We start from the raw sequence: 11,618 nt of genomic DNA on the forward strand, positions 1-11,618 counted from the left end.
GCAGTGAAGCAACATTTTAATTAAGTCTCCAACACAGGGGTGGGGGTGGGGGGTCATTACCATATTCAGGTGAGCGCAACACTTCAGCTTCAGCACAACATTAGCATTAGCTACATCTTTACAACCTTATGAGACCGGAATTTTTGCATTGGATCGCATTAGCGTGCACAACTGGACTCTTGTTTGTTGAAGACATTTCACCTTTCATCCAAAATTCTAATCAGGTCTGTATTTTTAAGTGTGGAGTCTCCCCATTTACATGTCTGGTGGGTGTCCCCCAGGGGGCGGTCACAATAGGGCTGTTTTTGCGGCCCGGCGTGGCAGAGAACAACTGTCCTGCATAGCAATTAGTCATTCGCCTGCCTGGCGGCAAAACAGCTGGTTAGTGGCCACTCTTCCCGTGGAATGAGGCAATCTTAGGGGGAGCGATGTTAGAGGATCGTTACAAGCAAACAACGGAGGTGATGGCACCATTCTGGATGTGGAGGACAGCTGGTTTGAAAGAGGTTTGAAAGAAGCCATCCATGTCAAAGAAGTATTCAATCCGGAATCAAGTTCCAATCAAGGACTCACGCGTCAAACAAACAGGAAGTCATTATTGAGCATAACAGTCTGACTCGTGGTGTCAAAATAATGCTATAACCAACACACAGCAACTTAACATGCAACACAGCAACTACAACTACTAGTGGAGGATAAGAAATAACAGCTGTGTTAATTCTCAACACACAACTTTAGCAACTTTTTACAAAACAAGTGCCGTAAAGCATACTGGGAAGCACTCCCACTCCCTGTCCTAACATGCCTCTCGCCAAAGATTGTCTCATTCCACAGTCTTTCACCAGCCACAACAACTCACCAGGGGACCCCACCCACCAGAGACATAAATAAGGAAACTCCACACTTGAAAATGTAGAACTCAAGACACCTTTTGTATTTAAGATGAAATGTCTTCAACAGAGTCCGACTCTACCTGTGTGGCTCAGTATGAAAATAACTTCCTGCTTGGAAAAAAAGAGACTCAAGGTGCTTGGTCACAAATGACTCATCTGAGGCGCTCCAACAGAGAGGAGCGAGTTCGACCTCATTAACCTTCCTACGCTTACATTCAAATCTGTCTGCTGGGAAAATATCAGAGGGAAAGTTTGATGAACGGACGTTTCAGAGGTTCACAAATTAAATCTAAATGGAGCCGAGCCCCGAGGCAGCGACGCCAAGACACTTTGTCCCTAAAAATAAGCAAATAGGACAGTGCAAAGAGGAACATGAGGTGCGACCTTGTAAACACAAGCAGACGCAGGAAGCAGCTCTTTGTCTCTGCACATGTACACACTTACACATGTAAGACTCACCTTCAATTAAGCTGCTCAGAGCTTGTTCACGGGCTTTAGAGGACAAGTCTCGTCTTTTTTTGAGGACATTGGAGGTCAACTTGGATGTTGAGGCCGTTCATTTAAGCAAGATTTTTATTTATTTCAGATTTGAGGAGGCATTCAGCTGTTGTGAGATGCAACACGTAGACAATCTTTCTCCTTCAGAAGAACCCCCCATGCATGGACAACACTGTGCTCGTCTCTTTCTGGCGACTTTAGAGCCATGGCTTCCCAAGAAAGAGGAAGTGCTTCCTATCAGAAGCTAACATCTGTCTCCACACACCCATAATCCTTTGCAATTTAGACTTTTGTAGGAGTCGCTTTGGATTAAATCCACACTTCTCTCGTCACAATTCTCGAGTGGCAATCAGAGTGCATTCGCCCTGCTGGATTTTTACTGTTACAGTTATTTTGGTTTCATTTGATTCATGCGTCTTTACGCCGACTTTTGTTAGCTGTGTACACAGAGGTCGAACGAGGTGAAGCGGTAAGCTTATTACCTCCACCAAGGTTAAAAATGGGAGGTAAGAGTTTATGTTGTGAGCATCGCTTGTTACCGTATTTTCCTATAAGTTGCATCAGTGAATCATGAAGAGGAAAAAAACCCAAAACAAAACATATATAAGTCACAGGACAGGAGTGTGATGGGGATAACAACTTTCAATTCACAAAAGAAGAGAAAGCCGGAGGGAGGGTGCAATGTTTACACCAACAAGGAGACAAACGAAAGGTACGGAAGCTGAAATAAGTTCTGAAGTGCTATATGGATACAATAAAAATTTACCTGTGGAATAAATGTCACAAAGTTCTCAAAGAAGACACTCAATACATGACATGACACCTGAAAGCATCAAACAGCTGTGTTTTAGCAAAAAAACTTCATTTTTGTATTCACATGTGAATTAAAATAGACTGAAAATCATACCTGTGTATTTACTTAGTCAGTGGCTAACACATCAGCTACAATCTCCCAACTAGACTTAATTAGTGTCCTAATGAAACAGCACTGCTGTATAAAATAGCACATTTCTCAAGCCACACAGGTATATCATATCATTATAGTTGCACATTACTTACAGCACGAAGTCTCCAAGGCAGTGTCCTGTAACATAAAGCGTCCGGTATGCTCTGTATCATTCAATTTGTGTGCCTAAGCGCATCACAACAAGCTCAACTCAATGAATAAAAGGGTCACTAGGTGTCCTCAAAAAACAAAGCACCACCCCACTTTAACTTAAAGGCAGCATGTTAAATAATATACATATTTTGATATACAAGTCACACCTGACTGCAGGTCAAGTCCAGCCAAACTATTAAAAAAGTGTGACTTATTGTCTGAAAAATACCGTACTTCACAGGACTTTTTTTTCGGTTTAGATAACTAACTTTTCAGGGGTTTGGAATGGGTGAAGGAAGACACCATTAAATACTGGTAGAAATCCAGATAAAAAGGTACAGATCAATTTCATTTTTACTTTGCATTGGGCCAATGCGCGCTGACTGAAAAAAGATGATTTTGTAATGTGCATTACTTCCAACTACAGGACTAGAACCGTAACCGTAACGCATGACATTTATGAATTCTTGTGTCTCCTGTTGCCAATTAATATACAAAATAATAAATATATCACAACTTCCTACGTGGGACTGACACTGGCCAACAAATGGTTTGTGCAGCAATCCCCTAAGTGGTCACCTGTACACTGTCATGGCGGCGCAGACGCCACATATGCGCCCAGGGCGGCACCTGCTGGCCACGGAAAGAGCGGGTGCAGCCGACCGCCGTCTGAGCTGTGACCTTTTGCTGTTCCTTCGTTTCCGCGGCAATGACGAGTGCCACGACAGACTGTCAAGTCACCGGCATGCACTTTAAAGGAGCTTCGCGCAATGCACGCAGACAGGCCAGGAGGGGGAGGAGTCAAGAGAAGGACAAGGCTGCCACCGTGTTGCTGATGAGGGACACACAGCTCACCCTCTCCATTTGGCAGAACAAGGTGGCTGAGGGCTCATTAGTGCCGTAATCACTCAGGTACGAAGGAGGAGCCTCTTCGACTTTGCCACAAGTACAGGTGGTACACGCACACACGCACACGCACACAGTATAGGAATGATTAGCCTTGATGAGGTCTCACAGAAGTAATTATGACCGGAAGCACGTCGTCCTTTTATAATTACAGCCTCTTCCTTTGTGAAGACAGTGGCCAGGAGGAGCTTTCCTTTCTGGAATGTCCCTCCCAACCGCCGCCTCCATAATCGTTATGGCAGGATAACGGGAAAGGTGAATGGAGTGACGCCACGGGCGAGAACATTTACCTTTGTTGAAGAACATGGAGGCCATCTGACCCATCTCCACGCGCTCAGCTATGTCAAAATGGTCCACGTGACCTCCCAACCGCTCTGGCAAAAGCAAGAAAGTGCCGTGTCAGCAGACTGATGTGAGGATTTCAACTCAACTTCCTGTAAAAGAGTTTTTGAAGCCGATGATGCTTTATTGATCGACACTCACGAACAGACAGGATGGGCTTTGTCTCCGGTTCGGACAGCCCCCTTGCTGTGATGTCATCATCAGAGTAGTCGGAGGTGGAGTCGTTGTCATTGATCTATGGATGAACACACGTTCAATTCCCAGCATGAACATCTGTTAGCAGTGTTTGTTTTGCTCTGGGTGGGATGCAGATGGGACTGAGGAGGGGGGGAACTGGGAATGTCTTGCAACAGTGGGAGCGCAGAACAGACAACTTCACAATTCACATCCAGCACATGCTCCATCAAATGGCAATGTCTGTGATGTCATCAGCGCCACTTACGATGCAGCCTGACAAGGTCACACAAAGTCAGTCCATCAGGTTGGTTTGTGGTCAAAATGAACATTTACACTGTATACTTATGAATTCACACACTTCCATACTTACTCTTAGTCTTTTAAGTACATACTGTGAGTCACTGACATGGAGTCAAATACTATACTGTATATAGAATTCTGAGTTCAAGCAAAGTCCAGCAAAGGGCGCATCAAGCTTCCATCAGTACACTTCAATAAGCATACTGTGTACACTTGAGTAGTTTTCATGCACTAAAATTAGTTGGATTACTGAAATAATTCTGTTTCTCAATTTTCCACCCCTCTGTTTAATGTCCCAGTTCACATGCACTATCTCCAATGCAATTAGCGGCCATTGCTGGATTGCAACCACGTTGACGTCACTTCTGGTGTGCAGATGTGGGTCAAACAAACTATGAGTGCATACACACTCGGTATGTTTATACAATGTTTGGCATCTTAAAGCAAATAATGGTGCATGCTGTTGAAGAATTGTGTGTGTATGTGTGCGTGTACAAGGTTGAAGCCATAAAATAGTTGAAAGCAAGACAATGGAACAGCAGTGAAAGCTTATCTCCATCAGACATGATGAAAGTAAGGTTTCTAACATGTATATTTGTGTTCTTACACCACTGAATACATTCTTGTAAGTGTCCCTCATTGCTTCGCTGCACTGTTGGGCAAAGTGTGACCTCCATAGCCAAGCCCCCGGGGCTTCCAGGGTAATGGTGTCAGCCGGCTCGCCGTTTTATCCGGATTTCATGCACTATTTCCAGGCTGCTAGAAGCCCAGGATCCCGCCGCACTTCACCGCCCTCGGTGGAGCATCGCTGGACATGCCTCCAGGTGGAACACTTCACCATTTTCATGGGGGTGCTGCTCTGGAGGTCAGGGTAGAGAGAGACCCAGGGACGCCTCGCCTGTGCGCCTCTGAGCCCCCATGTGGCGGCAGGGGCAGGGAGGCAGGCCAAGGTGTGGAGGAGCCCCAGGCAGGTGCCGGCATTTGTTTGTTTGGTAGTCCCTCCCCTTGCGCTATGTAGCCAAGATGACGACTACTGAGGGTGGCAGGTGTCCATCCATCACTGCACACTCACACACTTTGTCATAATTCTCAGTGTGAACGCAAAAGACTACTTGTAAGTATGCACCTCCAAGGTTTAACCACGAGGGAACACTACCCTTGAACTCCCAGCAGAGGGCGCCCCATGTTCGTGTTCTCTGCTGTAGATCATTAGCAGTTGTTACAAGTAATAAACGCGCATAGGACTTTGGTTTCATTGTTACTGGTCCAGAGCCAAGCATCCATCAGGCAAAGCGGAAGGAAAAGTGTCAGGTTTGCTTTGAGTGGGAGGAAGCAAAGGCGCTATGAATCAATGCGGCGTCTCTCTGGGGGAGAATGTCCACATGCTTGTAAAGCACCTGCTGTGGCAGACTATTAACTTTGAGCCAATTTCAGATTCCAAGTAAACAAGATTGAAGACTTGACACTCCAATCCTGTCCCACAGTGACAGCTTCATCCAAAAATGATTCTCTATTTGTGCCCACAATGGCCAATAAAGCGTAGCCCCCAAGGGGGAGCAGCTTTAAATATTTGCTCATAAAGCTGTGCTGAAATGAAGCAAGAGAAGGTGGTGTCATGATGACTATCGTGTTCCCTCAATGAACTTCTGGCACAAATGACTCTGCAGATTTATTTGTGAAATAAAACAAAGAAGATTAAGCGAGCGGCTGCGATGCCAAACATGCTTGAGCACGTCAGAAGAAGACTTGTAAGCACATTAAGCGAGAGGCCGCGCCATATTTACGCAAACATTAGTTCCACTTGTTTGCCTGGAGGCTGCAAGCAGACTTTAGCTTGATAGACTCATACAGCACCTGCTCACTACCCCTGATGTACTTCTTTAATATTTGCTGTGCATGTGTGTGTGTGTGTGTGTGTGTGTGTGTGTGTGTGTGTGCGACTTCCTGGCTGCAGACACACAACATCTTATTTAACCTGCTTGCATACCTCGTCCTGCTCCCTCCTCTTCCAGCGCAGCTGAGCATTCGCTGCCGCCATGGCCTCGATCACGAAGGTGGTGGTCATGTAGCTGTAGGGAGGTGGTGAATACGTGAATTCTCTGAGCCTTTTATTCTACAGCAGGGGTGTCCAAACTTTTTCCAGCGAGGGCCACATAGTGAAAAAAAAAAGGATGCAACTTTGCCACTTTGATATTTTGTATAGCAACACATGTACTGTAGATATGCTAAGAAGTGATATCCCGTATGTTTCTCGGTTTTGTTATACACCTGTAGGTGAAAACGCATATTATTAGTTTCAACTCCCATTTTTTATGTTTTATTTATTTTCCAAACATGTCAACTTTCTTCTTAAATCTTGGTAAATTTTCTTCTAGTGACATTATGAACTTTACTCCTATATTTTTATTATTATTATTATTATTTTTCACCAACCTAATTTTCCAAAATTATGACTTTTTTCTCTTAATATTTGAACTTTATTCTCATAAAATGACAGCTGTTTTCCCCATTTCTGTTGTTGTTTTTTGTTCAACTATTTCAACTTTCTTTTCTGACTTTATTCCCATAATATTTTTACTTGATTCCCATAATATTCTAACTTTTTCCCCAACTTAATTTCCAAATAATACAATTTGTTTTGCCTCTCACATTAAGACTTCAAAAGACAAACATCTTTAATATTTCAACTTTGATAGTAAAATGACATTTTTCCTCATATTGTTACATCATACTCGTAAATTTATGACTTTTTCCTCATTAGATTACAACTTTTTATTCTTAATATTTTGACTTTATTCCCATATAATTGTTATAACATTCTCCCCAACCTAATTTTCCAAAATTGCTACTTTTTTCTCATTAGAATACAACTTTTTCCTCTTAATATTTAGACTTAATTCTCATAAAATTGAAGCTGCATTTTCCATTTCTGCTGTTGGGTTTTTTCAAACTATTTTAATATTTTTATAGTAAATTTTCTTCTCGTGATATTATGACTTTATTCTATAATATTGGAACTTTTTCCCCAACCTAATTTTCCAAAAAAATACAACATTTTGTTTCTCATATTAGGGCTTAAAAAAACAAAAAACAAAAATTAACATTTAATATTTCAATTTTATGCTACTAAAATGACATAATGAAATTATGACTTTTCCCTGTGAGATTACAATGTTTTTCCCTTAATATTTTTACTTTAGTCTTGTTAAATTACTGATTTTTTTCCATTTTTGCTGTTGCTGTTTTTTTTGTTTGTTTTTTTCAAGTCTTCTTATTATATTTTTTTCTTTTTTTTCCTTGACGGGGAAGGACGTGTATGGCAGGAGCTCTGTTGATGATACTGGAAATTTTAACTATTTTGGTGCTTTCCTGACGACACTTCATGAACACAAGATCAGTGCTGCTTGCTGAATCCCCCAACTTTAACTTGGATAGTCGAGAGGTACAGATACAAGTATCGATACCTGCTAGCAAGTCTAGCTAACTAGCGAACTGCTGAAGTTCAAAGAGGTTGCTTAGCAACAATGTCAAACACAAAGGAAAATTATTCTGGCTCTGAACTTGCAGAGGAAAATGATTCTGGCTCTGAATTCGAAGTGGACGTGGACATAAAAACAGAGTCAAGATACCTAAATATTCCAGGATACCTAGAGTGGAAAAATGCTACCAAAAAGTTCAACGAAACCTTCGCTACTCGCTTGGAGAGTAGAGAGATCACTCTACAACAAATAATGCGAGCAACTGAGAAGCTGCATTCAACTGCAGAGATACAGTCTGAAGAAAATAGAGCACAGAACAAGTATATCAAAAAACTAAGAAAAGAAGTCAAGAAGTTGCAAGATGAAACTGCAGACCTGAGCGCTGCTCTTAAGGAGGTTAAATACCCTATGGAAGATATCAAGGCTCTGCAGGACGACATTAAGGTTCTGCTGAATGACAATGCTGCCTTGCGCTCTGCTCTTCAGGACGCGATAAACCGCAAAGAAAAGGATGTTAGGGTTCTGCAGGATGATATTAGGGCATTATTGGAAGATAACGCTGCCTTGCGCACTGCTCTCAAGGAGGCTATAAACCATATGGAAGCCGCCTCAGGTACTGATCTTAAGGACGCTAAAGACCCCAGGGAAGAAAACAGAGCACTATGCAATGATATCAACATTCTACAGGATGATATCAAGGCACTATTGAAGGATAATGCTGACTTTCGCACCACCCTTGAGGAAGAGAAAGAAGCAAAGGAGAATATCAAGGAGCAAATTAAAAACTTCATTGACGAGATGGATCAGATGGCACGAATGAATGATGTGGGCCTCACAGGGCTCCAAATCACACCCAAGTCAAGAGATGTTCCTTCAATAAAGCAACAGATTGCTAACTTCCTACACTCGAAGGAGGTTCGATGTCGATGTCAACAGTATTGACACTTGCGTCCCACTCCATGGCAGAAACAACACCACACCTGTCATCATTAAGTTCACCAACAGGGAATCCAAAACTGCACTGCTGAAACAGGGAAAGAAGCTAAGAGGCACCAACGTCTACATGAATGAGCATCTCACAAAACGCAATTCTGACATCGCCAAAAAAGCACGAGACCTGAGGAAGCAAGGAAAGATACAAAACACTTGGAGCACTAACGGGAAAATCTACATCAAACTAAAAGGAGGTCCAGGAGTCGCAAGAGTGCTTGTTGTCCAAGATATCAGCGATCTGGGAACATATTAAAGATCATATGACTATGACAATAAGCATAATTGCAATAACCTTGACATAGTTAATAAAAGGAACTCTTGTATACAAACCCAGCGTCACTAGCAGTGCAAAACCAGAGAAGATGTGGATATCAACAGGAGAGGAAGGACAGGATAAATAAATAGGGAAAAGGAAAGGAAAAGGAGGAAGCATTTAGCATTTGTGTACCTGTATACTGTATATGTGTATACTGTATATGTATATATGTGCATACTTGTGTAGGTGCAGATGTAAGTGTATATATATATATATGTATGTGCGTGTTTGTATGTGTATGTACACACATGTACGTATGTATTAGCAATTGGTGTGCTACAAAAGGGGATAGGGTTAAATAAGCTCTGCTTCTTCCTACTCCTTTTCGGACATATGCATGTTCGAAATAAAATTAATTAAACCAAAATATTGTATTTTTAGAATGTGCGGACCCCGGACCACAGTTTGGGCACCCCTGTTCTACAGCATTCACACTTACAGGACACATCATTACAGCGTTTTTATTTGTTAAATAAAGTTAATAAAATAACATTATAATGGGACTGTCTGTGAATGCAACTTGGTACAGTAGATGGCATTGGCACACACCTCCTATACAGCTGGTCTGCCAGAGAATAAGAAGACATAGCAGGAGGGATCAGTGCGGCCAACTGTCAGACCCCTCTAGATTCTGTTTTTCATAAAAGCAACAAGCGACCATTTCTGGTCTTATTGGACTGATCCCTCCTGCTATATCTTCTTATTCTCTGCAGATCATGTGCATATGAGGTGTGTTAACAAGCAGCGGTACAATGCCATCTACTGTACGGAGTTGGAAGGACAAGCTACATTCACAGACAGTCTCATTATAATGTGTTTATGAACAAGTGCAAACAGGAAGCACCTAATGTATTCGAGGCGGCCCAAAAGTATTCATGGCGGGCCGCCACAAATAATATGGGAAAGACGGGTGTTCCTGTTCAGTGTCAGTTAGCATTTTCACGTTTCCATTGCCGCAGGACGGAAAACAACCTTCTAGCCAGGTGGTCAGGGCCATACAGACTCACCTCATGAATCCCAGGAAGGAGATGAGCGACAAGCTGACCACCCAGCCGGCTGTGGCAAAGGCTTTGGGCATGGTGAGCGCTCCTGTTCCCACTATCAGGTTGAACATGTACACCAGCCCCACCTTGCAGGAGAGGAGTATCAACAACACCAGTGATGCATTGATTATTGCTTATTGCGTTAACGGCAGAGTAAACAAGCACTCAAGCAGCATCCTGTCATAGCAGACAGCTTTCATCATTCAGCTCCTTGGAAGCCACTGAGTCATGCAAACATGAACAGACCTGAGAGGATATGCTTCAGCATTTTAGCATCCTGTTCATTGTTTCATTGTGCAACCCCATCTTCAAGCCTTGCTACCTCCACAGAACCATGCGGTTCAACATGAGACACTCACCACACTGTTTTGGAAGGCACTTGCACAACAAACTAATAAAGAAATACAGACCGCCTAGCACATACAAAACAGTTATACAACAAATAAAGACACCCCCCAATGTGGAATGTTACTCACAAATGGAGAGTAGGGCTCCCCTGTCTCTGTGATTCCACCCGCCATGGCTGATGATACTTGTCCTCACCTGAGAGGACGACAAATGTATGCAATGTTATGTCGCTGAGCAAATATGTCACACAGAAATGTAACAGCAAATAGTTAAATTATTCCTGCAGTGTCATTTCAGGTGATGAAAAACATTTTTGCTCGTAATACAGTAAAATGTTGTAAAATTATGTACTATATACGTATGACTTCAAAGTAAGCATCTCACCTGGCCGCTTCACTTCTCTGCCGTGCGCCTTGCTAGCTGTAGCCGCTAAGCTAGCAGGATGCGCCGAGCTGTGAACTGGATCCAGTTCACCCAAGCTGGCCAGCGAGCTGCACCCGAACGCAGAACCTTGCCTCTTTGTAACATTAGAAGTTTATTTAGAACAAGGCGTCACGTTAGTCAAACTACGGTGAAAACTTGAGGCAAACTAGCACTTCCTCATTGGCTAGCATGGAGGCGCGTCAACGGCACGCTACCGCGGTCACCCCTAATTTTTCCGGTTTGAGATTTCAAAGTAAAACATTCCCAAGGTTAATGTCGTGGATTGATATGGTGATGCTTTTACTTTGAAACGCAAGTAAAGCGTCGATTGTTAATCTTGAAGTGAACTTGATATTACTATTAAATATTTGATCGGTTGTAGCTAAGGTTTGTTAGCGTATATCACATGACCACCATGAAACCTCGTGTGGATATGATAATACAAAAAATATATTCAAAGCTTTAAAATAATATTGCTCAATAAAACCTCAGAAATTGTAACAAGATTCTCTTCCTCTTTCTAGTTATTTATTATTTTCCCTCACTTTGTCTTGTATTGTTTATAGTAGTTGTGTTTTGTATTTGTTTTTATTTTACTGGTTATGTATTTGTCTTATTGACGTTTTAAATAAAAAAAAATGACAACCTCCATTGTGCACGTGTAATATCGGTCGCCAACTTGGAACAAAATCGTGCGACTAATCGATATAAAAGAGCTGTACAAAGTTGTACATATACAAAAACGTATAAAACACGTCTCTTCAAGTTGTGCAGGTTTGTTTGACCCCGCCCCTCCTTGCT

At 42.4% G+C, this 11,618-nt stretch overlaps 1 protein-coding gene across 2 annotated transcripts in view; it reads right to left on the minus strand.

Annotated features, from left to right (window-relative positions):
* tmem104 (transmembrane protein 104) overlaps nt 1-11,042 on the minus strand; it is a 37,421-nt gene extending 26,379 nt beyond the window's left edge. For both annotated transcript variants that reach the window (XR_008566775.1, XM_054759924.1), the window contains exons 1-6: nt 10,779-11,042; nt 10,523-10,589; nt 10,011-10,132; nt 6,203-6,284; nt 3,880-3,973; nt 3,687-3,770 (exon numbers count right to left, since the gene is read on the minus strand). Coding sequence is in view for 1 of the 2 variants with exons in the window: in XM_054759924.1 (XP_054615899.1) it covers nt 3,687-3,770; nt 3,880-3,973; nt 6,203-6,284; nt 10,011-10,132; nt 10,523-10,567 (427 nt within the window). In the remaining variant the exon portion in view is untranslated. The remainder of the gene's footprint in view (nt 1-3,686; nt 3,771-3,879; nt 3,974-6,202; nt 6,285-10,010; nt 10,133-10,522; nt 10,590-10,778) is intronic.
* Between the last annotated feature and the right edge of the window lie 576 nt (nt 11,043-11,618).

Source organism: Dunckerocampus dactyliophorus, chromosome 18 (assembly GCF_027744805.1).
Source record: "Dunckerocampus dactyliophorus isolate RoL2022-P2 chromosome 18, RoL_Ddac_1.1, whole genome shotgun sequence".
In the NCBI taxonomy this organism is placed as follows: domain Eukaryota; kingdom Metazoa; phylum Chordata; class Actinopteri; order Syngnathiformes; family Syngnathidae; genus Dunckerocampus; species Dunckerocampus dactyliophorus.